The 26,488-nt window shown below is 35.2% G+C and overlaps 2 protein-coding genes across 5 annotated transcripts; both read right to left on the bottom strand.

Moving 5' to 3' along the window:
- Positions 1 to 1,850: 1,850 nt before the first annotated feature.
- LOC117343844 (sodium-dependent glucose transporter 1A-like) lies at positions 1,851 to 13,747 on the bottom strand. 4 transcript variants are annotated; one of them, XM_033906380.1, is made up of 6 exons: positions 11,721 to 13,747; positions 9,677 to 9,816; positions 9,176 to 9,458; positions 4,636 to 7,987; positions 2,974 to 3,060; positions 1,851 to 2,469 (listed from the first exon to the last, which is right to left on the bottom strand). In XM_033906380.1, the coding sequence occupies exons 2-4, from the start codon at positions 9,779 to 9,781 to the stop codon at positions 6,843 to 6,845; spliced, it is 1,533 nt and encodes a 510-aa protein (XP_033762271.1). In that variant the 5' UTR covers positions 9,782 to 9,816; positions 11,721 to 13,747; the 3' UTR covers positions 1,851 to 2,469; positions 2,974 to 3,060; positions 4,636 to 6,842. The 4 variants fall into 4 exon arrangements, 2 of the variants coding, with proteins under 2 accessions (XP_033762271.1, XP_033762270.1); XM_033906379.1 differs by lacking the exon at positions 11,721 to 13,747 and having other exon boundaries at positions 9,677 to 11,673; XR_004536090.1 differs by lacking the exons at positions 4,636 to 7,987; positions 9,176 to 9,458; positions 9,677 to 9,816; positions 11,721 to 13,747 and adding an exon at positions 3,440 to 3,956.
- Positions 13,748 to 15,626: 1,879 nt separating this feature from the next.
- On the bottom strand, positions 15,627 to 21,269 carry LOC117343843 (sodium-dependent glucose transporter 1B-like). Its single transcript, XM_033906378.1, has 3 exons — positions 18,802 to 21,269; positions 17,827 to 18,109; positions 15,627 to 17,075 (listed from the first exon to the last, which is right to left on the bottom strand). The coding sequence occupies exons 1-3, from the start codon at positions 18,904 to 18,906 to the stop codon at positions 15,892 to 15,894; spliced, it is 1,572 nt and encodes a 523-aa protein (XP_033762269.1). The 5' UTR covers positions 18,907 to 21,269; the 3' UTR covers positions 15,627 to 15,891.
- Between the last annotated feature and the right edge of the window lie 5,219 nt (positions 21,270 to 26,488).

Raw genomic sequence — 26,488 nt, 5'->3', positions numbered from 1 at the left:
GCGATATGAAGATTATTGTTACCGCGTCATTGCTCATAGCGGTGTGATGTTGATTATCGATATAAAGGTCAATATTCGTCATTGTTCATAGCGATGTGATGTTTTTAAGCTTTGTTGGAGTGTGATTTCATTAAGTTGATGTGTGATCAATGGTTTATTATCTACATCCAATAAACCCTGACTATAACATACTGCTATTTAAAAAACATTTCTTCTTTGTAATAGATAGTTGTATTATTTTAATATAGTGTTTTGTAAATTGTTAATTTCTTTATCTGTATAGTTAAGTTCGTGGTGTATGCCATGGATGAATCCGAGGAATTGTTACCATACAAATTTCGATGGTGAAGCAAGTACTGAAGAGAAGTGAACCTACCAAGGTCTGATGTAGAAGTACAATGTTAATGTTGGCAATTTTTGACCGTCATTTAAGTGTTTTCCAAAAGTTTTCTTATTTATTTTGTAATTATATAAATGTTGAGGGTTTTTTATTGATCTTTTCAATCTAAATTGAATAATTCATTTTGTGTGTTGGTACTAACTAAAACATTCAGTTCGAGAGGTTTAGGCATGGCACGTTTTAATTAATTTGAATCGCTATACGGTTCGGAGTATACTTACCGTGATTTGGAAATCTGATATGATAATTATAAGATGTATTATTGGACTATGGGTCTTTTGCACCCCTCATCCAAATTTTGACATTTCTTTCGAACATTGTTGTGTTCTGGTCACCTCCTAATTATCAACCCATTAGGCAAGTAGCATCAATGACGAGTCCGAGAAGGACGAAACAACTTTAGTTTATTTTGGCTCTACTGAGTTTAACTCTAGTGTAACTAACTCTCACATGTATCTAACTCTCTACTGTATCTAACTCTCTACTGTATCAAACTCTCTATTTGCTTTGAAAGGTGTTAATATATTGCGTGGTCAGTGTTTTGCCCTGTTAAACTGTAATTTATTTTGTCCTAGTATAAATCCTCTTACAGGGGTTCACCCCTATCTCTCTATGGCAATTCCTAGAAGCTGTTTTGGGTGTGAGCTGTGGTGCTCGTTGTCCAATGCTGATTGGCGACGCTTGGAAGCAGTTCATCACCTTTGTGCTAAACTCATTGAGGTATGCTAGGCTTAACGTCTCTCCGTTTGTATGTAGATCAAAGTAAACGTCGTTTTCTTTTTTTTCCCTCTTTTTTGGGGTGGGGGGGGGGGGGGGGGGGGGGGGGGGGGGGGGGGGCATTGTGTTGAACAAAGGGAAACTGTTTTTGTTGCGACTACATCAAAAACGCCTCGGTGTATACAAAGCCGATTATGATTTTATTAATGATGCTTGGGAAATTCTACACAAGTATGACATTCAAGAATTTTTATTTGATTTCCTGTATTCTGGTAAATTTCCGGTGGAAATACATTGTTGAATATACTCTGCTGTGTCAGGAATTGCATGCTTGGCAATCTCGGCTTGTTGGTTCCTCGGAGTTTGATAGATTTAGGAAACTTCATCATGACTTAGTACCATCTGTCATCTGGTCATTTCCAAAACATCACCAAAAATTCAATAGTATTTGCAAAACCGTGGGTAAAATGTGGATAATCCCCCCTTTATGTGAGCTAGTGTGTGCTCGGTGCAATGGCACGTATGAAGATGCAGTCGCCCATTGCCTACTAGACTGTAGGGAGTCTGTCTTATCAAACTTACGAGAAAATCTTTTGATGGATATGGTTAATAAACATCCTGTTCATGTACATGTATATGTGTCTTTCGATCAGGCTGACAGAGATGTCCAGATATGCACTTTGTTGGGTGCTCCGAGCAAATCAATTTGTGACTTATTTGAAAATGACCCGTCATTATTTGAATTCTTTATTAAAGACTGCCTTATTTTTGCAGCAGATGCTTACAAAATGACATTTCAATAATGTAATATTCAGGTAACAGTTTTGTTGTTTTTACATACTGTAATGTTTAATCCATGACATAAATATCATTATCACCTTATATTGATTCCTTGCACCTATTTGTGGCCATGTATTTGGCTTCTTCTTTTTTGATTGCGCTTTATTGTCATTTATTTTTATATTTGTTCTCTTCATATTTTGGAGGAAATAAAGGAATGAATGAAAGAAAGTCTTTTATATTGGTGTCAGTTCATACATTTTAAAGAGAATTAACATTCTGTACGCTGATGGAAACATCATATAAGTCAACCAATTAAATGAAATAATAAGCCCAATGAATCGAAAAAGTAGCTTCATATAGACATGGACAACATTTAGGTGACAACACAATTTACTTTTGTTGCATTTTATCAACACAGGTAGCCTCGCAGTCTTCTTTGGTCTCGAAATTGTTGGCGTTGCCCTGACAACCGCCATACATAAATTGTTTACAAGTTTCGGTTGACGGATCGTAGTGGTATCTTGTGAATAATGCTAAACACAAACCCTCAACGGGCGGAAGCATACACCCTAAAATAAAAAAAATAAAAAATGCAATAATATGGTTAAAATGATATTTATTTTTACCGTTAAGAGAAACATATTAAGTTTTGGCCCTCGATAAACGCTGACACGGAAATATCTGCGATTAGTCAGGACAAACATGCAAAATAGATATGAGATTATATTTAGTTGATATTCTGTTACTGCAACAAGTAAATATAAGAGATTAGTTGATTTTTATATACAGGGATGCTGTCATCCACGCTCAAAACACCTTATATATATATACATATATAATACTACATTATATTGTTATTTGTGTTCTGCTGACCGGAATATTAGATGATTTATGATGATATAAATGAGTTAATGTGATCCTTTAAATACAAATAAACATACACTAATGTACATATTGAAACAAGCCATTCCCTAATTGAATAGGAAAGCCAAACGGATACAACAAGTTTTGAACCATGTACAATTTGAACCCATCCTGAATCACGTATAGTGCTTTATGAGTATGTAACATACCATCCGGTTTATCCATTCTAATAACAGTAGAGGTGCTGACAGCTAGCACGATGCTTGTTAGCAAAAGGTATTTCATGGTGACGGAAGCTGAAAAAAAATACTTAAATTAGTTACGTTACTTGCAAAATGTCTACCGTAGTTATGGAGTTTTGTAGAGTTTCAATTTTATGACGGTTCCTAGAAAACCTACAGAGTCGGGTAATAGTTTGTACTAAAATCTGCGTGCGTATGCAACACGTAAAAAACTGATATGACAATGACATTGTCCCAGTATCTTGAGGCTGACAAGCTTCACCAAACATAGCTGTTCTTACATTAAGGATATCATACTTTTGTAATACATAACATTATTATTAATACTTAATTAAAAGTAGTTGACTGCTAAACAAAATGATTGACAGTGCCTTATACGCAGTTAATTGTATCCGTATAACATGAAATATATAGAATGCTAGAAAATACATACTTACCAATACTCGCTGATCGTCAAAATATGATATGATGAAATATAAGCTTGTGAGCAGGACTTTATAGTCTCCAAAACTGAATGCCCCTAGCCCATCCACTGTCACGACACTATTTACATTAATTATCAAGGTATCACGATATAGATAACCACTGTAATATCATCCTGATTGCTGACGGGGAAATTATGTATATCTGTGTGTCGAATGTCCTTCCTCCTTCTGTGTAATTAAAACGTGGCATATAGACCAGGGGCATTTTTGGGGTCAAACGCAGTTTAAATGGATTCAGTAACAGATGCAGTATATGACAAGGTTGGAGACCACAATAGCCTGGCCATGGGTTATTTTTTGTTTTTAAACAAGTAACTCCTGTATTATGATGTGTATAAAAACGGAAAAATGTATACTATAATTGGTGTATTCATTAAAATGTTGTATATATAGTTTGCTGTTCTGGCCAGTAAAAGCCTAAGTCCTGTTTTTCGATTATTTCCTTTATTTCAATTTCCATTTTATGTCACACAAATACAAACCAAGAAATGCCAAATATACAATTGCCAAGAAATTGCCAATTAACAAAATTGCCAAGTATGCAAAAAAATTGCCAATACATGGAAAATTGACTATGCAAGTTCAATACATGCCTATCAATGCCTATAAAACATGAAATTGAAATTGAATATAGCAAAAATGTTTACATGGTTTGATGTAAACACAGACATAATAATAAAATGACTAAAGAGGTTCTGTTTTCACAAATCACAAGAAGAAATGTGCCTGGACACACATGCCTGACAAATAGGTTGTTTTATTTACATAAATACATTGTGTTAAACATAACATGTGATCTAATTATAACTTGACTGTAAATTAATACCATTTCACAGACTACAAATTTATTCTATATGACTAGAAATATTTCTATTTATTTCGAGCCAAGTATGAAGAGACCCGAAAAATAAACTTTGAGTCATTAACTGTTATAGAGGTGTTACAAAGTACAAAAAAGGGTTGTCAAATGAAATTACAACATTTTTTAAACCAGGTGCTTTCTGCGAATAATAGCATCTTTCTAGTTCAACGCGTATGACATCAAAATATCAGCATCATTTCACCTCTACAAACTTAACAAACATGGATCGATATACATATAATCATAATACAAATGAATACAGTACTAAGGGAAAGAACTTACACTATGGGGGGCCTTTCCTTATATTGATTCCTGACGAAGCATGTGCGTCTGGTTGACATGTTTTTCACCTTGGAATTATGGGTTATTCCAAGGATCGAATCCGAAAGTAAAAGTGATGAGAACGACAACAATACGTCGCAGTACCAAGCGATGTAACTCTTAATGCTGACGTTGACTTTTTACATTAAAAGTATATGGAAGAAAAAAAGAGCAAATATCATAATCTACTAATAACCGAAGGGTAACAGAACATAAAGGCGTCATATTTGTTAAAAATAGGCTTTAGATGATAGATTTCCTGATTTTCCGAAAGACTTTGGACCGAAAATTTAGTTTTGCTTTAGTTTTTTTAGAGTAATAAGTAGTATGTAGCAGTCAGGTAAAGACAGCAGAAAAAATTAGTGAGAAACATATGTCAAAACAAGATTAACTCTTGGGGAAAGAGATATTTTATTTTAAACAGGTTTTTTAAACAGTCATTTTAGGTCAAAAATCATGAAATTTTGTATTTTTTAAGGTGGGTACAATGGTTTACAACGGTGTGAAAAATGACCAAAATAAGGGTCCTTCAAAGCTGTATGAGATTTTACTTTAGTATATATAATATAAAGGGTTCAACTGCTATGTTTACATATCTAAAACATGTGCCTTAATTTTCAGCATTGGGCATTTTCACTGAATACTGCTACCCTGATGGTGAATGTAAAAGTGTGGTGTGTTTCTAGGTCTCGTCAGTGATCACGTAGGTTAAAGTGATCAAATATTTAAAAGAAAACATCAAGAGAAATTAGTTACTCTATTGTCAGCGAATTTCCCCCCACCGAATGTAAAGTTATATGATAAGGTTGCATAGATGATACATGTGTAACAAGAGGCCATGTCAAAAATGTTTTTAGTCTTTCATTTCAACATGATATTGGCCTAATATCAGTGCTCTTGTCTACGGAAAAACATTGTTTAAAAAGTAAATCATTTTTACCCTCTGTAACCTTGAAAGAAGGTCAAGGTATTTAATTTAGACAAACCTCGCAGCCCTTCACCCAAGCATGCTACAGGCCCAATATAAACTCCCTTGGCCTTTTGGTTATTGAGAAGAAGTCATTGGAAGATTTAAGCCTATTTGACCATTGTGACCTTTGTTGTAGATCAAGGTCTTTCATTTGAACAAACTTGTAGCACTTAACCAACACATGCTACGTGATCAATATAAAGTCCCTAGATCACTTATTGAGATATTGGTTATTGAGAAGTCGTTAAAAGAATTTAGCCTATTTAACCCATTTGACCCTGAATGTAGGCCAAGGTCTTTCATTTGAACAAACTTGGTAGCCCTTCAACCCAGCATGCTACAGGCCAAATATTAAGTCCATTCATTTGAACAAAATTTGTATCTTGGGTTCTTGGTTATAGGTAATGTTCTTTCGATAACAAGGAGATTAAAACAATATTAATTCTAAAATATATATCCGCAACGATTTTTTGTGATAACTGAAATTACCTTCGCTTATATGGTGTGGTTTGTTACAACAACAAAAAAGTGATCAGTTTCAGCACACATATCAAATTTAAAGCGTGATAAATAATCAAGTACGTAAGTACAACTGAGCAAAAATGGATTTATTCTCCATATGGTCTTTGGTCAAATACTCTAGGACATCGTTGATGGGGCTGTTCATCTTATCTACCATATTTCTCATCAGCGTCCGCTTTGACAAAGCCGATTTGTCAGCCATAATTTTCATATTTCGGTTATAGTTAATTTGACACTCGTCTTACACAATGATTGCGAAACTTAATTGCTAACTCGTTAGCTAAGGTTTTAATACTTTTTACATGATCAACCGTACAAATACGTTTTTACTCGTTTTAAAGTTTGTTTCAGCTGAAACAACGATTTACATAATGACTATATAAAGTCGTTATGCTAACATTATTGGCAATTTGAATACGAAGTCACTAGTAAATCTTTCAAGAACGTTTTCAAGAATACTGACCAGATAAAAAAAAACCCAGAAACAATGGCCTCTTGTAACACCGTTATCAAGAGACATTCACCGAAAAAGTTCATGACTACAACTAGATATGATGTTAGGTTAGATTAAAACAATGGCTTTAACTTTAACTAGTTAATATCGGGTGATGGTGTCCCGAACAACACGTTTAACTACACTGAGCAATTATCCCATGACATGGTATTTAATCACACATTAAACATGGCGACTGACGCGTATCTCGGAACTTTCTTGATAATTATCACTTTCCTTAATAAATGTTTCCGTAACCGAGATTGTTGTCTCGTATGTATGTGATTCGTCAATATTTTTACCGAAATGCTTCACGACATATCTTGTTATACCGACCATACCAAAGTAGAGAAGAAGAAGAATGAATCCTTCAGCAGCGAATCCGTAACACAGCCATATGTCACCGAACCTCTCCATAATATTCCCTAGCATCACAGGATTAACTGCTGCGCCTATGCAAGTAGAAATCATGAAAAGGGAAGCAATCCTTCCGGTAACTGGAGTAATGTAGTCATTTGTCCAGGTAAATATCAAGGAAAACAACATAGATCTGAAGAAACCATGAAAGCAACACGAAATCCACATGCCTACCTCGTGGTAGTACAATGAACTTAACAATATACCCAGGAAAGACAAGAACATGAACACACAATTGACACCCGCGTACACCATAGTGTTAATGCATTTCATGAAAAGGGACGCGACGATCGCTACAAGGCCACATATATTTGTAATTGACGTAATCAAAGCGCCTTGTGATGGAGACCACTTGAGGTAATTCACGCAGTATATAGTAAGATAGGAAACAAACGTTTCTTCTACTCCATCATAGAAAAGTAATAGAACACTCATTGTGGCCAATGAAAAGCCTTTTACTTTAGCAGATAACTGTCTTGGTTTATGCCTTGACTTTAGAGTGCCTTCCTCTGACAAATCAAATGTCTCGTTTTCTGGTTCTCTTTTGTTTTTCCTGTCATTATTGGCACGATTTCTTTGTTGAAAAACAAAGTGCATTATCGAAAAAGAAATCGATATACAGATACAAATAAATGCGGTTAACGAGTAGGGTATGTAGATCTTTGACTGGGAAGTAGTTACTAACGGAGGCACGACATATGTACCATTCATTCCATCAGATATAGTCAAAGAGTTATTATAAATAAAAGGCTGGGGGTATGTTGAATTGGCGTTGGTAACTACGGGAATATCCATTAAAAAGGGAGCAGTAATCATAGGCGCAGCGAAACTGCCAATATTATAATTTAGCTCTAGGCAGAAATACAGCAAACGGTTGTCCTTCCATAGGAGTAGGATCTCTGAATTCCCAACTGTAAAAGAACAAAAAAAGACTGTCACAATAACAAAACACATAGCATGCACCATGGTTCAATACATTCGGGTTCCTCTAAATGTGTACTGTGTATGGCCAACTACCGATCGGGCCGAAAAAATATCTACATTTTGCATGGGATTGAATGCCTTGCAAGTCGGGTATTTTTGCTACCGCCTCACTTTGTCTCAATTCTGACCTATGAGGATGGTAAAGGTGATGGGATGGGGAAGTCGGTCCTGCCCTCTGGACTAACAAATATATAGTTACTAATCTTGCTTTGCAATCAGCAATTTTGGGAACAAAGAAGGATCCAGGATCTTAGTTGTACGATTAGAAAAGATACCAGAGTCTATATAAATAGGAACCGGCTTATTCTATTCCGTTACAGCAAGCATGGAGAGGGATCTATGAAATAAAAGCATTGTCAATTTTCTGTAACACCACTAAGAAACGACTTAAAGTATGGGAAAGAAACAAGCAAGACTTTAAACGAGAAGGCGAAGTGGAAAAAAATGGAGGAGTACCGAGTCCGCGAACCGCCTTCCGAAAACCAGACCGTATAACGAAATAATTCAGGTATTATTATTTTACTGATCATAGAATCTGGTATGTTTCGATCGGGGGACAGAACCCAAGCTATAAAGCCGGTATCAGTTCCGCGCTTTACCAAGGACACACAGACGACTATCCCGAACACACAAACAATACAGGCATGTATCTCGCAAACAAGGAGCCGTTTTTAAATTACCTTAGCTGTTAATAGGACGTTAAATTAAATATAATCGTATCCTTGAAATAGCCATGACTACCCATGATTGGGTCACCGATTGTGTTTTATAGTGTTATCACAATGAAATTCCACATTCTTAAATAGCAGCCATATTCCAGATCTAGTAACGTTACGGACACTGTATCCAGCTATTTGTTCTGTTAATACTCTAAGTAAAACTACATTTCATAGCAGCATTGTGACGTCATACTCTTCTTATACTTCTCCCTTCCGTTTGGTCAATGTGTGTAGCAAGGGTTCTCGTTTGACCATTATCATTTCTAATTATCGTGTTTGTTACATTCATGCTTATTCATGTTAAGAACATCAAATTGACTGGCATTTAGTTTTGTTTGGTTTATTGTGCTAAACATTCTACTTCATTACGTTCATTAGGAACAGTGTTGTCCTTACTTGTATCTACAATTCCCTGGCAAAATCCTTGCACCAAGTGAGCGGCTATCATAACTCCATACACAGAACACCAAGGAATTATTGCCACGGATGTGGCTAATGTGATTAATGATAAACCAAATATCAACTTCCGCTCCACTTTCCCCAACAATCCAGCAGTTAATGATCCAAAAGTGTTGCCAATAAAAAATGTTGTAACAATCCATGATCCAAGCTCTAAGTCGACTTGGCAGATATGTTGAATGTCAGGAAAAGATGGACCGAAGAGGCCGCGGCTCCAGCCCTGCATATTAATGATAAAATGTGGTAAGTCATTTAAAAGTAATGTGGCATTTTTGTCCAAACTCAGGAATGAAAATACATTTCATATCGCCTTTAATTAATTGCAGTATATATTTTATGACCAAATGCCTTAATATAAATATACTATCTGATCCTTTGTTTTGCTTGTACAGATATAAATAAAATTATGCTGTTAAAATGTTTTATCAAGCTACTTACTATCATCAGAAACGAAGCATAAATGTTGATCGAATAAAGTATGTTATGTCGCCTTGTTTTGTCGATTCTACTTTCACTGCGAGGATTATCTTTGTCTACTTCCATATCACTGATGGTGACCTTCTACTTAAGGTGATAATCTGTAAAGATCGAGAAATTTTAACAAATTGTAATAAATTCACTTTTTAAAAACATTTCTATAGGGATTATCGTTCAATGTGTTTTATTTATATTTGTAATTTATGAGTTTTCGGACATGCAGATATACGAGACAGTTTAAAAGCAGGTCATGTTACAAAGAGGCCTTACCAATACAACAACTTGATTTCGAACTGTACCTTACTAATCAAAACCGTTTGTAACGATCTTCTAATTGACAGTGACAGAATAATCGTAACCGGTATATAGAAAACCGGTATATTTGCAATAAACTATCGATGAATGGACTCCTTGTTATGGAGAAAAGTGCCGAGACGAGGTTGTCTTTGCCAGTCTCTCAATGGGTTACACACATAGAACGCATTCTTAATTGAAGAGCGAAGACTAACCTCACTGCGACCATTTACCGTTAAACCCTCTCGACCTATAGCCATGCTGGACTTATTAACTTTGGTTATATATGATTGTATCGATATTTATATACATACATACAATGTATGTTTCGATGGTTCAATGCTGTTTCTTTGAACACGTCATTCTAATCATCATTTATTAGCCCGGTTGATTTTATCTATGTCGTTGGACTGTTAAGAATAAAGATAATAACTGTCCGGAAAGTATCCCGATAGGAATTGATCTGCCGACCAGATGTCCCAATATATACTATTATTTAATTATATTCTGTGTGCTATAGATAATGATATCACTACATCAGACACTAAACATTGTATGCATTATCTATGTCGGTCAAACAACAAATGGGAAATGTAATTGTATCGATAATAAACGGCTGAAGTTCATCCGTGTGAAACACCAGTGAAATCGTACGCTGTCAGTTTTAATGTTATAAATGAAATACGGGTGATTACAGAATGTGAATACTTATAACTTACACAACATAAGTTCTTGAAACTTGGCGGATTGAACGACCAGTTATTTCCATATAGATATGGATTTGCTTGACAAATGAACAGTATTTTTGACAAAAATGACAGATTGCAAGGAATATCTAGCAATATTATGTGAACGGTAGACGTGTCCTGATAGATATTTTGTCAGTATCATGTGGCCTGTAGGCGTGATCTGCTAGATATGTTTGATTATATATCGTGACCGGTTGGGGTATCCTGCTAGATTTTTTTGTCAGTATCATGTGACTGGTAGACGTGTTCTGCTAGATATTATTGTCAGTATCATGTGACCGTTAGGCGTGTCCTGCTACATATTTTTGACTATACAACTTGACCGTGGGCGTGTCCTGCTAGATGTTTTTGCCAGTGTCATGTGACTGGTAGGCGTGTCCTGCTAGATATTTTTGTCAGTATAATGTGACCGGTTGCGGTGCCACGAACAACTTCTAAGAACACAAGCAAACCACAGGTATATATCTCACTAAGGGCCAGGGACCGTAAATGACAATAGCTGTTGATAAGACGTTAACCAATACCTATTGGTTATATTAAGTCACAGTGACAAAAGCATTGGAATAAACATGTAGACAACAAACACTCAATGAAAACAGCTATGAGTGAATGGTCTCATTGCATAGACAGAGTCGCCGAGACGAGGTTGACTATGTCTGTCTTAGGGTGGCCCATACATATTTGAAAGTCTTACTTATTGAAGCGTGAATACCTCAGCTCATCGCATGCAATGAACCATCTTCCTGTGACAATGGATAAGAAATAACAAAGCAATGTTACCTTCTATTCCTCTATTTTGTCGTCACACATACTGGGAACTATAACCCACGTGAATTATAAAGCCACATTGTATTAAATTGACAGTATGAAAAGGAACTGACGTGATACATGGTCGAGTATAAATGTGAATTGTTCGCGTCCTAATAATGTTAAATATTTAGAGATATATATCTATAACATACCTTTGACTAACGTGGTGACACGTCGTCTGGATATTATGGTCTGACAGTATACGTAGAAATGCCTGGTGTTTAGCCCCGTAGATGCTATCGATGACACGTTTAGCTCTGACGAGTGCGCCGCTCCCCAAAAATCTTCCCCTTTAAAAATACTCTAACCTACACGCCCCTATATCACGTTCAAACTTACATTCATATACTTCACACCTGGACACAACTGGACAAACAGGTTACAGATAAATTTAGATGCAACATAACACGACAACCGGGCGCAAATGGACACTATAAATAGACTTCAAATGTAAACAGTAAACACTCAACTTAAACAGTGAACACTCCATTTAGACAGGGAACACTCCATTTAAACAGTGAACACTCCATTTAAACAGTTAACACTCAACTTAAACAGTGAACACTCCATTTAGACAGTGAACACTCCATTTAAACAGTGAACACTCCACTTAAACAATGAACACTCCACTTAAACAATGAACACTCCACTTAAACAGTGAACAATCCATTTAAAGGGTGAACACTCCATTTAACCAGTGAATAATCCACTTAAACAGTGAACACTCCCTTTAAACAGTTTAAACTGTAACACGCGTCAATAACGAAGGTACAGTACGACAGCCGGTTAAACACATTTTATTTGATTGCATTAATCTGCAGCCTACACGAGATAGATTCTTTAACAGCGCTATTAGAAGCATAGTATTATTTTCGAAAAGGTATAAAGAATTCACAATTTTTTGAACTGTCTAAACGCTGTCAGTATGTAGGCCTACAATAAACTTTGATTTACCACAGCGACATCTGTCTTTTTAGCTTTATAAGTGAGTGTCCCAATTCATATTTTACATGTTTTACATATTTCGTTTGTGTGATGTTAGCATGGTTCATACCCCTTTTTTACTAACCATTTCTGACCTTATCAGATTTAGTTTAAAGGCATAAACTTCTCTTGTAATGAACAATTACATGTACGCATTTCAGCAAATGGCAGTAATAATTATATACATTTGAATACTTCTTGTCTGAAAATGGGTCGAAATATAGCATTAGTCATCGGGCCCATTGCAATTTGCATACCCATAGGAACCATATGGGAACTATATGTATTCCCGTCTTGGAATACGATTTTACGGCCTTTACTATTTGAATGTAGTAGTATGGTATGAATATATTCGAACCGATCTCTTTGAAACTTAGTTTGCATAATTACAATTATAATGTGTTGCGTTACCCTGAACATTATTTTGATTCGACTATTCCCTGTTTATTTGAGTATTTTGTTTTATCTTCTACATTTTGCAACTGATATCTTAGAACAATGATTATTTGATAAATTGGTCTTGTATTCCATCGTTTGTATTCACTTAATACTATGATGCGTATCTTTATTGTCGTGGGACAGAAGGATAGTATTCTGCCCCGTGGCGCACTTGTTTTTTTTTCAAAGCTGGTTAAATTAAGTGTTTCTCATTACAGGTAATTGGGACATTGAATGTTGAGATATTACCACTGTTATCTTTAAATAACACAAAATTAATTATGTCGATCAGAAAGCTTGAAATCAAGGATACTACAGACTCTTCAAAATCAGCCGTTTACCCAAATCTTCTCTTCCTACGTAAGGGAGTCAGCTTACAACAAAGTTGAATCCTAAGAATACTGCTTTCAGTTTTTTCCTATTTGTTAATTTTCCATTTTTTATGTAGTAACATCCTTGCTTCCCCTACCTACGATGTTAACATAGTCCCTAGGATTGAATAAAGTTATGTTGAGGTGTGCAGGGGTATAAATCTCAATAGGTCTTACATCTGCGAACATCAGCCTTATTTATATTTTTTGATATTTTTGTGTAATATTTCGTCTTTGACAAAACAGGACTTGCGCAACTCTACCACGGAACTTATCGAAATGTAGGCCATCACTCTTCGTCTACATATCGTTATTACTTTAAGGGTTTCCTTCGAGAACAAACGTAATAACGAATTAAAACAAATATTATTTTAATGGTATTTATTTCATTTAAATATGATCATTTTTGAAAAAGAATTAAAAATATATAGTCCAAGCTCGACAAATGTATTCCTACGCTGGACTTGATATATAGTTCATTGAAAAATGACTGGACTTGATATAGTTCATTGAAAAATGACTTGAATTAACTGTGGTAGGTTCATTGAGTCTGAATTATGTTGAAATATAACTATTTATAATTGAACAAGGAAATAATACTTCATCACAGAATTAGGTGAGATGATTGTATATTTCGTTGCTGGATGATGTTAAGCTAGGAATGGTGTTTGGTAAGATTTTCGACAGCAACAAACATAACATTAACAAAACTATTACGAAGTTTGGATGGAGCTACGTCCACACGTGATTTCATTTCAAGACATGTAAAAGAGGCATTCATCAGATCTTCAATGAACATTTTAATATTATTTTTTTTTATTTGGATATAATAATATTCTTAATTGCATGGAAATTTGAGACCAATATTAACATTAAGATTTGCAAACTCGATCAATCGACATACATTGTATTGTCTCGTATAATACAAATCCATAGTGGCAAAATTGACAAATTAAATAAATCGACAGTGAGAGATATTTGTTTCAGCAATTTATCATCTAGGTAATCTGTTAAAGTGACGACAGGAAAAATAAAATTATGAAAAAGAACAATTGCCAAGTTTCCGTTGTTTATTTCCATGGGCACACGTATCAGTGAAACCACATCAATATGTATCGAAATGTTATAGATTAACATATTTCAATGCATACGCATGTGGGTTAATGTTGCATTTATAATTAAAAAGAACAAAAAACATCATGTTTTAATATAAATTCAATATTTAATGATTTCCCGGTTAGTGCTGTTTGTTTTTTTGATCGGGTTTTAATGTTAGGTGTCCAACGTCTTTATCGGGATGTTTTCGTCGTTCCTCGTGTTCTCGCGTGGTCACGTGACCGGCACGAAGGACTACATTAACACTTGATCGGTAAATATGGCCAGAGCACCCGACCAACGTATTTTGTCGTACAAACAAATATGATACACTTATTCATCGTGCTAAGAAACTGAGAAAAAGTGCTGTACATTCTTCTATTTATTCAAGTATGGTTACATAACGGCGTTACAAACTGGTGTTAATTGAAGAAATGCCGATTAATTGACTACTTTTTAAGTAATTTTGACGATGTTTGTCATTTTCGTAAGAATGTACAGCACTTTTCGTTGCTCTCATACAATTACCTTCACGCTCGTATCTGTTTCATAAGTATTGATTTAGGGTAGTCGGGTGCTCTAGGACGATTCATAGAGCAAGTGTTAATGTTCATTCTCCAATATTGGAACTCTTCAGTGTTTTAAGTATCGAAATCGGCATATAGAAACGAACAAACGTTATTAAACGAATGCAATGGATCGTAATTAATTCAATTAATTATTTACAGATGATTTCCAAAGACATAAGGTATAGTTAGAAGTTTTCGGCTGTACACATGCAAGTTTGTAAATTCGTCACTGTGATAAAACCACCGTCCTCGTCGTTGCCATGACAGCCGATCGAAGCTGCGATCACGAATGCACTGACAAAGTGAAAGTTGAAGTATTTTCGCAACATGCGGTTTAAACTTAAAATTACAATCACACCTCATATTGATTGGGGTTGTTTAATCATACCTGATCAATTGAATTATCAGAAAACTAACAAAAACATTAAAAAACACAGAATGAAGCCTTCGTGTCAGGCAGTGCAGACACAACGCGGGATCTGTAAACAATGTGACGTCATTGGAATGTACAAGTTGCAACAATGTACAACAATGTATATTTTACATGAATACACTAATGAGCAACAAAACGGGACGCAACATTAACCCACATGCGTATGACGACTTTATTGCACAAATTCATTGAGCTTGAGTGTAATCGACTTTCCAAACAACATTAATACCAAATCCATCGATCTCATCGCGTACGATGTAAGGATAGTAGTATTCTTCACCTCAATATCGGTAGCTGCCATTCCTACAATATCGCCTTCACAACTACCCTTAATGGCATGGGTTGTTAACTTCAGGTCTTGTTGTAGATTAAACCATGCATGCGGCACGTAATTAGGGACATGTTCAACTGTGAAGCTAAAATATGTACACATTCATTCTATTTCCTGAACATTATCATCATCATTAATAAATGTTTCTGTAATGGAAATTGCTGTCTCGTATGTACTTGAGTTGTCAATATTTTTACCAAAACGCTTCACGACATATTGTGTAATACCGACCATAGTAACGTACAGTAGGACAACAATTAACCCTTCAGTTACAAATCCGTAACACAACCATATATCCCCAAACCTCTCCATGACATTCCCGAATATCACTGGATTAACGGACGCGCCTATACAAGAAGAGATCATAAAAATGGAAGCAACACTTCCTGTCACCGAGGTAATGTATTCATTTGTCCATGTAAAGATCAAGGAAAACAACATGGATCGGAAGACACCGTGAACGCCACAAGAAATCCAAATGCCTACCTCGTAGTAATACAACGAGCTGAATAACATACCCAGGAAGGACACGAATACTAGCACACAATTGACACCCGCGTACGCCATAGTGTTAATACATTTCATGAACAGGGACGCAACGATCGCAACAATACCACATATATTTGTAACAGCGGTTATCAAAGCGCCATCTGACGGTGTCCAATTAAGATAGTCAACACAGTATACAGTGAGATAGGAAACAAACGCTTCTTCTACGCCAACATAGAAAAATAAGAGAATGCTTATTGTGGCCAATGAAAAACCTTTTACTTTTGCGGGCAGATGTCTACGTTTATGAGTGGATTTTTTCTCCGATTTGGCTAAGTCCGTTGACAAACCAACAGCTCTTGACCCGTCTTCTGGTTCCGTCATAGAGGTTTTCCTGTCAATGTTAGCGCAATGTTTTTGTTTATAAACAAAGTACATCAGCAAAAACGAAATCGCTATGCAGAAAAAAAGAAATGCGGTTAAGGAGTATGGTATATAAATCATAGACTGGAACGTGGTGACGAACGGAGGTATGACAGATGTACCATTCATTCTATCGTGGATAAGATAAACGTAATTGCGTTTTGAATCAGATGTGTTTAAAGAGCGATTATATTGTATAGGTTGGAAATCATGTTTAGTGATGTTATTAATTGTTTTTCTATTAACTGGAGTATCCATTAGAAACGGAGCGGATATCAGTGGTGCAGCGAAGCTGCCAAATGCATAATTCAGTTCGAGACAGAAATACAGCAGTCGGTTGTCCTTCCATACAAGCAGGATTTCAGAATTACCAACTGTAAAAAGAAAAACACATAAAAAAATAGTATGCATCATAAAATTGATTGGTCTGATATTTTGAGTATTCTAGTAATTTGTACTATTTAAAGCATAATGACATAGAGGCGGTCAAGACTATGTTTATTTTGTTTCGGAATTTATTTTGCCTCATGGCCATGAATAATCAGGGAAGATCACAACAACAGAAAACAAGTCACTTCAAGAACAACAAATACCGTTATATGGTTTCGTGTTGTCTTGCGTCCTACTGATAGAAGTACAACAAATACCGTTATATGGTTTCGTGTTGTCTTGCGTCCTACTGATAGAAGTACAACAAATACCGTTATATGGTTTCGTGTTGTCTTGCGTCCTACTGATAGAAGAACGTTCTTTAGCGCTCAGCAAATTTGAAGTATGACAACTAGTTCGCCGGTTGTCGGTATAATGTGACCGGATTTGGTGTCCTGCTTGGTGAATTCGACTATATGCTTCAGTGAAGTAGTAAAGTCGGCATCAGTTCCAGAATGAGACAAACACGAACATACCGCAGCCTACCATTCGTATTCACCACATGTATGCATCTCGCCTACACGGGAGTCCGTCCTCAAATGACCTTAGCTGTCGATATGACTTTAACAACACTAAATCTAACTGTTAGCATGACAGAAACAAATCGAAATTGGTATTGGTTGGCGATCACAGTTACCAACAAAGAGAAGGAGATAATAAGTGTCATATGTAACGAATCATCAAGATCAAACTTACTTGTATCTACAATTCCCTGACAAAATCCCTGTACCAAGTGAGCTGCTATCATAACCCAATACACAGAACACCACGGTATTACAGCCACGGATGTGGCTAACGTGATAAGTGATAAACCAAATATCAACTTCCGCTCCACTTTCCCCAACAATCCAGCAGTTAATGATCCAAAAGTGTAGCCGATAAAAAATGTTGTAACAATCCATGATCCAAGCTCTAAGTCGACTTGGCAGATATGTTGAATGTCAGGAAAAGATGGACCGAAAAGACCTCGGCTCCAGCCCTTTATGAGGGATGAAATCAATGATAGAAATGTATATTTTATGTTAAAGTATATAACTCATTCAATCTAGTAATCAGCATATATCGCCCTCTAGGCTAATTGTATTGCATGACCAGAGAATAATAAATGTGTTATGTCATTTTGCCTTGCTGATGATTTGCAAGAAAATAAATAATTGACATATTTAAAACATAACGCTTATACAGCGAATTTGCAAACTGTCACTACTATAGGGTATAACGACATGGCCAAGAAAATGCTGTTTTAAAGATACCACATCGCCATTATATATAGGTTGATGGGTGGCAATGAAGGACACTGCAAGGTCTCGGCTACCTGTTCTGGCGAACTTTTTGATATGATCAGCCTCCTCGTATACAAATAAGAACAAAAGCAAAGTGATATTGTTTTCTTTCTTTTTTCAAAACTGTCCATGTGTGCCATTTTGCCTTGATCGATGATACCAAAAAATATATCTAAATGTATTATGCCGTTTGTATGCATGGAACACTTCACATGTGATCGATAGCGTTTCTCAAGTTTGGAACGAGGAATGACAATGTAAAATATGAACAAATACAATGTTTTGATAAAAATGGTTTTATGGATTCCATGTGATTCCACGTATGGAGTGAACAAAACATACTTATATAATCAAAACATTATCCACAAACTTAAATATATGTACTTACTATCATCAAAAATGTGGAATAAATGTTGATGGAATAAAGTATGTTATGTCGCTTTGTTGTATCTTTCCTTCTGTCGCTACAAGGATTATTTTGGTCTATTTCCATAATGCTGATGACCTCTAAATTCCTTGATGCTTATTTGTATTAGGTTGTAAAAATGGATTCTTTTCGAAAAGCTTTCTCTTAGAATATTAAATAAATATCCCACTTCTCAAATGTATAGTCAGCCTGGAAAAGATTGGAAAGGAAAAATCATTTCACTCGCATTACGTTAAAAATACACACAATATGTCTATGAAAACATGAACGCGTATAACTTATGAATAATTTGATTGTCCTCCACATTTAGGTAAATATGACAACAATCTGGAAGACATATCTATGTTCAATTCGAACCCTAGAGGATAAAAAAGTTCGAACTGCATCTTACCTTGATTATGAGTAAACACCTTCCTATACAGGGTATGTACACGTGATAAGACATATCATTCGTCCCAAAAGTGTATGACGTACGAAAATCGATCTTCACGTCGGGAAGAGGTTTCAACATACAGTGTTACATACTTACGTGGTCTAGATATTCTTATCAGTAAAACAAACAACAATCGCTTCATATATAATCTATGTGGGTCAAACAACAGGAAGACATATGTTTGTCATGTCCCGGTAAGAATTGGCGATATCTGAAACCTAAAACAAACTTGAAATCATATTTTCCCCATTTCATTGTGCCTGCAATAGAGCTTAAAGTTTTGCCAGACATAGGTAATACATTTCAATTGTCCACATTGATGATGGCCCATTGGCGGCAATTTCGTTTTTAGAGTAGACTTAAAAATTTAAAATGTAAAGGGAAATTTCATGAAGACCAATCTTTTTCAATATAATGCAGAAAAATCGATGTTACTTTGTCTTGATTGCTCTCATATTTATATATTTACATATTTCAATATATTAACAGTCAAACCTCGTTTATTCGAAGTCATCGGGATCGTGGAAAAAACTTCGAGTTATCCGAGTCTTCGAGTTAACCGAGTTTCAAGGTTGACGTGTTGGTATAAATACATCTTTAAAAAAATCATTAACATAAACATGCATCCTTAACAGAAACACGCCTATTTAATTTCAAATAATAATTATAACAAAATCGTATCTATTATTTATGCTTAAAACAATATTTCTAAAAAAAAAATTCATATTTCATGCAATACTGTCGTATCGTTTTTGAAATCAAGTAAGCGTGTATGTCTGTGGTTGGGAGTCGTGTCCGACATGTCATTTTCTAAGTGAGTGAAAGTCGAGAAGATTACCACACAATTGTATCTTGCATTTAGAAGTTACAATTCTAATAGCCGGAAACATATCTGCTGAAACTTTTTTAACAAAAACAATATTAATTCGAAAGTAAATATCTTAACGTTATATCAGCTAATATCATATTGATTCCTGTCATCTTATTGGTAGAAAGCTGCGGTTACAACTGTTCTAAAATGTTTATTTAGATTGCATATACAGCATTTCAAAAACAATATTACGAATGTAAATCATTGTTTATATTGTTTTTCTTGTTCAAATAGATATTTTTTACATGTCTTCACATCTTCACATCACATTGTTTTAAAGAAGTATGTAACCTTGATCACGACTTCTATTTTGTAATACGATGTCTTAATTATGTAGAACTACATGTATATATTCCATACACAACAAGGTACAATCGAAGTACAGGTATGGAAAATGTATTCCGAGCTGATTGTACCCTTAATTAGTAAGCATAAACCACAAGACCATCTTTCATTCTTGACATCGAATGAGATGGAAATCCTGAGCTTTGATGACTTCCGGTAATTAAATAAATCATATCCTAATTCAGTCCAAATCAACATAATCAAGCTTAATAAGATAGACCTTGGCCTATCATTTGTGGATCTAGAAGCTTGGTTAGATGACCGACCTCAAGTTCAACTACATGACCATGGCTGCTTCAGAAGGGCGTAACAAAATAATAGCCATTAATATAATTTGATCTTGAACTTTTACTCAATATGATTTAGTTTCGACCAATTGTTCTTCATTTTCCAAATTCGATCTTTCCACGAATGATTTACAGATCTGACTTTTGATATAAATAGAACCAGACAAAAGACAAAAAAATGTTCTAAGCCTGTGACCCGATATGTTGATTTGTTTGATTCCAACTTCTGTCTCAACAAAATATTTACCCATCGTTTGTGAAGTAAAACAACAGATTTAGTCAGTTAAAACACCATGGTTTGTGTGTATCATAAAGTTATGTTTACGATTGTCTAATGAGGACACATGATTATTTTCCTTTTATTGGAATTGATTTCACTGGAAATGACATATAAAGAAATAATTATATTCTAATAAATGTATACAAAATTATGAATTACCAATAACCTACTTACAAAATGCACATACCTCCTCTCCTGGAGTTCTCATGTCTAGGTGTGATTTAGCGAGACAATTGTGAGAATATCCTTCAAACATATCCTAAGGCATTCCACGTATATGTGTAGTGTGTGTACAAACGCGACCGTATCATATATACCATGGATATACGATGTCATATACATGTAACATATACATGTAACAGTCTAATTATACGTGAGATTGACATCCTTGGTTGTGAACTAATTATATAAGTCACGATACTTAACTGTCCCTGACATTAACTATAATTACCTTGTCTATCCCCAGGCCAATATGCTGGAATGGCTCATATAATCTCATTTCACCACGTATTAGCACTATTATAAATATATGTATACTGTATATAATGTATATACCATAAATCTAAATAAATTAGAAAAAAAAACAAAAACAAGAAGAATTATGGCCCACTTCTTTCATTCTTCTACGATGAACCTGCAAAACTTCACATAAAAAAACAACTTTACAATATTATATGGCGATCTATTTCAATTGGATACACCATTATTATAAGCGAGGCACCTGAACTGGATCACAGGCACTAGCATTGCCTGTCAACAAACTTAATTAATGTCCAGTACAGTCTACATGTGCGTATAGATTTTTTTTAGCTAAACTTGTACAAAGAATGTATTTATTGATGCTTTTTTTTATTTATCTTTTTATTTTGTTTATATAATACCTTTATATTCACAAAGCGTTTTACACATATAGCCTTGCACTGTCAGCACTATACACATACATCTTCCTCACTTACAGTATCAGTATAGAGGAGATAACTCAAATTAAAGTTAAATTCAAGGGGTGGAATAGGTGTCGAGGCCAAAAGCTGGCAATTGAACTACATGACATTAAGCTGATATCACTCATATTTGACTGGAAGTATCCCTAGATGGTTGGGACTCAAAGTTGGTGGGGCAGATAACTCAAGGGTCTTGTAAGGGAGATATACATGTAGCAAAAGTTCCCTTTGGTGAAGGCAAATAATCTTAGCAGTGGGTCTGAACGGTTGCTCCCAAATGGAGAAATATTGCAATTCAAAAAAAAAAAAAAAAAAAAAATGTTGGAATAGCAGAATTAGAATTTCCTTTTTTTTCGTAAATGTTGCAGGATTCTGTCGAATATTGGTCTGAAGCATTATTATGTAAGAGGAAACAACTTTGAAAAAACATAGGGTTTTATTTAAAATTTCTGTTGCAAGTACGGGATAGTGTCTGTACTTGTTCTAAATCCAGAAGTGAAGAGGAAATGAATGATAGATCTAGCTCTCTTTGGGTTGGAAGGGTATGCCCTAAAAGGGATATCAGAGTTGAATTAAGTACAACTGTACCGCCCGATGGATTTTGATCAACAATGGTCTGTAGAATTCTTTGGTGAAGATCCAGTGCTTTTTTAAAAGGAAGGACTGGTTCCTAAATTAAGGAGTTGGAATGACGAGTCCCCATAAAGGAAAGATTAATTTCTGCTGTATACATGAATGAATTTTGATAAAATTTGGTTTACAGCATCCTTTTACAATTTGAATATTGTTAAACTTCATAGCCTATTCCCTCCAGAGAGAGAGAGAGAGAGAGAGAGAGAGAGGGAGAGAGAGAGAGAGAGAGAGAGAGAGAGAGAGAGAGAGAGAGAGAGAGAGAGAGAGAGAGAGGGGGGGGGGGGGGGGGGGGGGGTGCGTCCCGATAACGGGAGTCAAGTGTCACTGCAATGATTTGTACGAAGCGGCAGATTCCAAACGAGGAAATATTTGCAATATAATCACGGAAATATCCAGGTGCGCGATTTTAGGCCTCCTAGGCTTCATATTATTTCGCGATTTTCAATCGGCCTTGATAGATTTGTGCCCCAGTGTTATAAGTTATGTGGCGTCATTCCTTTGTATTTTCTAGTTTATTTACAAAATAATCCCAATGGTCATCATTTACAAATATGTTTGTACTTAATAACATCCTTGTTTACATTGTTGATACACGATATAACAATATCGGAAATTCAACACCAATAAGTTACCGGTTTAAATACTTATAGATGTGTTAAGGACACACAGCTTAGGGTTCCATATATAGGACATGTAAAAAAAAAAAAAAAACTAGGTCAGAGCTAAAATCTAGGACAGTGTTTACCTGTAACGACATGTTGCAGTCTACATTAAATGCATACCAGGTAGGCGTTGTTGTTGCTAACGATTTTGCATGTGTATCAATTACTCGTCATTTAAGTCACTTAAACCAAGATTATACAAACAGATATACTGATCATCTTACGTATTTCGAAATATCTCTATATACATATTACATATTAAGACCCTAAACAGATGTACAGTGGTGGGTGTATGCTTGTATTATACTGATTGGCTTACGTCACTTACGTATCGGTACGTCACTTTCGTTGTTTTGACCAATATGTGAAAAGTGAATTATCATTTGGCATATCATTTACATGATACTAGCTTTATATCAGAAGACGGTGCCACATTGGTGTAGAATTATTTGTGTTAATTACTTCTTCTTTCGATTTCAATATACATTACACATGCACACTGTGTGTCCAATCTGTGATATAATATTCAACCAATATACATATATTCTAGATATTACTATCATATATGATATTAGAAAGATACTGGTGCCGGTGTAACGTTGAAAATGGACCCCCGTGGAAAATGGAACCCGGTTCCATTTTCAACGTTGAAAATGGAACCGGGATGCCGTGGAAAACTGACCCTCCTGTTGAAAATGGACCCCATCAGGTCTCTCTTTTCCACGTGTAGCCTGTTGAAAACGGAACCCCTTGAAAAGTGAGCCACATGTACATGTTTCTCTGAATAATAGCACTGTTATAAGATACAAGTCTGTATACAATTAAACAAGCATACAATTTTGATCGATATTGATTAACAATTCGATCTTTGGTGACCCATATAATGACCTTTGGTATATCTTCAAACTGTTGTATAATATGCATATAAAATGTATACAATATTGATCAATATCGGTAAAACATTTGACCTTTGACCTTTGGTGACCCATATTATGACCTTTGGTATAACTTATCACTGTTATCAGATATGCATATGACATGTAAGCGATATCGATCGACATTGGTTGAAAACTTGACCTTTGACCTTTGGTGACCCATATAATGACCTTTGGTATATCTTCAAACTGTAATAGGATATGCATATAAAATGTACAAAATATTGATCAACATTTCACCTATGACCTTTGGTGACCCATATACTGACCTTTGGTATAACTTATCACTGTTATCAGATATGCATATGACATGCAAACGATATTGATCGACATTGGTTGATAATTTGACCTTTGACCTTTGGTGACCCATACAATAACCTTTGGTATATCTTCAAACGGTAATAGGATATGCATACAAAATGTATACAATATTGATCAACATTGATTAACAATTTGACATGTGACCTTTGGTGACCGGTATAATGACCTTTGCTATAAATTATGACTTATATAAGTTATGCATATATGTAACATGTACAAGATATTGATCGACATTGATTGACGATGTGACCTGTGACCTTTGATAACCTATATAATAGCCTTTGGTTTATCTTACAACTGTAATAAGATATGCATATAAAATGTATACGATATTGATCGATATTTACCATTGACCTTGGTTGACCCATATAATGACCTTTCGTATAAATTCAAACAATAATAAGATAATCATGTATATTATATTCATCGACATGAATAAACACTTTCTCCTATTAAGCGTTCGTTTTTTTTGTTTGTTCGTTGGAACCGGTGTAATTTTCAGCAAATGATGTGGAAATGGGTCAGTATGTTGTGGGGTCCATTTTCAACGTTAAATATGGAACTGGGGTCATTTAAAAAAATGATATGGAAATGGGTCAGTATGTCGTGGTTCAATTTCCCTTCGGGCAGGTGAGCTAAAAACATTTAATACAATGGAAATATTGAAACATACTACCGATAGTATTTAGGTTTAAACGTTTAGGTGTGAATCAACATTGCATATAAAACAAAACACAAATAAGAAAGAAAGACTATCATCAGGTTATATAAAATTAAACATTGTATTTAATCACATCATTGACATCACTCTATATTTTTCTATATTAAGTCTTTTCTAATCAGAAAAAATAATGTTAACTTTAAAAACTTTTAATTCAAACGGAGTACATTTAAATGGTAAAAGACTCTTAGAAGGTGTGAACTTTAAATTACTCCCTCTGTTCCAATAGTGTGGGGACTGATAATCCATCAACTTCGCTAGCCAAGGGTGTTCAATACGATACTCTCCTTTTCAGTGAAAAGGAGAGTATCGTATTGAACACCCTTGGCTAGCGAAGTTGATAATCCATATGCCGTCAAGAATTATAGGACGTTAAACAAAATAAACCAAACCAAAACAATATGATAATGATTGAATACAGTAAAACCCCACTTACTCGAACCCGGTTTACTCGAATACCCTCATTCGTCGAACATTTCCTTTCGTCCCGACAGAGTTCATACGTATTAAGTCTACCTCGAATTACTCGAATACTATGTATCCCCGGACCTCGATCAGGTCCACACGAATTCGAGTAAGTGGGGGTTTACTGTATATGAATGTGCATTATAGATACACTTTGCAACGGAAGCTTTCATAAACTTTTGCATCAAATAAATTTAAACTGTCATTATTGCTCAATAAGAAATAACCATTTCTCTTCTTTTTTTAGTCCAAGCACCAAAAACCATAAGAAATATATAATGGGCAATATCATAGATTTAGAATATGAGACAATGCGTCAGCAGTGGCGTCATTGATAACTACAGTATACATTGTATACATATCTGGTTAATACGATATGAAGTCAACGTTACATTCATTAAGTATGGAAAATGATGTCATAGGTAAATATATATATACATTGTATAACATGGGACATATCAACATCGAATACTGTGTAGCATAATTATGCTATGTTAAATCACCAGGAAACAACAATGCTCAAGAACTGGCATTGTCATCTATGAAGATATGGCGACGGTTATCAGTAATTATGCACAATTTGAGACCTGATGTCATTGGTTACTACAAAGCATGCGAGACATGGTGTCAAAAGTAATAGAAATAAACTGTGCAGGAGCTCTGATAGATATACCCCATACCCCCACAAAGTGGTCTAGAGTGATATGTGGTCCTAAAATGGACCCCACAACATACTGACCCCTTTCCATATTAT

Source organism: Pecten maximus, chromosome 15, assembly GCF_902652985.1.
Source record: "Pecten maximus chromosome 15, xPecMax1.1, whole genome shotgun sequence".
Classification (NCBI taxonomy): domain Eukaryota; kingdom Metazoa; phylum Mollusca; class Bivalvia; order Pectinida; family Pectinidae; genus Pecten; species Pecten maximus.
Note: the sequence above shows the minus strand (reverse complement) of the source record. Positions and strands in the feature narration are given on the sequence as shown.

Bases quoted from the DNA above. Each gene is read 5' to 3' on its own strand.
- LOC117343844 (XM_033906380.1), bottom strand. From the start codon at position 9,781: ATGGAAGTAGACAAAGATAATCCTCGCAGTGAAAGTAGAATCGACAAA. The intron at 9,459-9,676 runs GTAAGTAGCTTG...ATTAATATGCAG, and splicing joins ATGCTTCGTTTCTGATGATA to GGCTGGAGCCGCGGCCTCTT. The intron at 7,988-9,175 runs GTAAGGACAACA...GTTCTTTTACAG, and splicing joins CCAGGGAATTGTAGATACAA to TTGGGAATTCAGAGATCCTA.
- LOC117343843 (XM_033906378.1), bottom strand. From the start codon at position 18,906: ATGGAAATAGACCAAAATAATCCTTGTAGCGACAGAAGGAAAGATACA. The intron at 18,110-18,801 runs GTAAGTACATAT...TCCCTCATAAAG, and splicing joins ATTCCACATTTTTGATGATA to GGCTGGAGCCGAGGTCTTTT. The intron at 17,076-17,826 runs GTAAGTTTGATC...TTCTTTTTACAG, and splicing joins TCAGGGAATTGTAGATACAA to TTGGTAATTCTGAAATCCTG.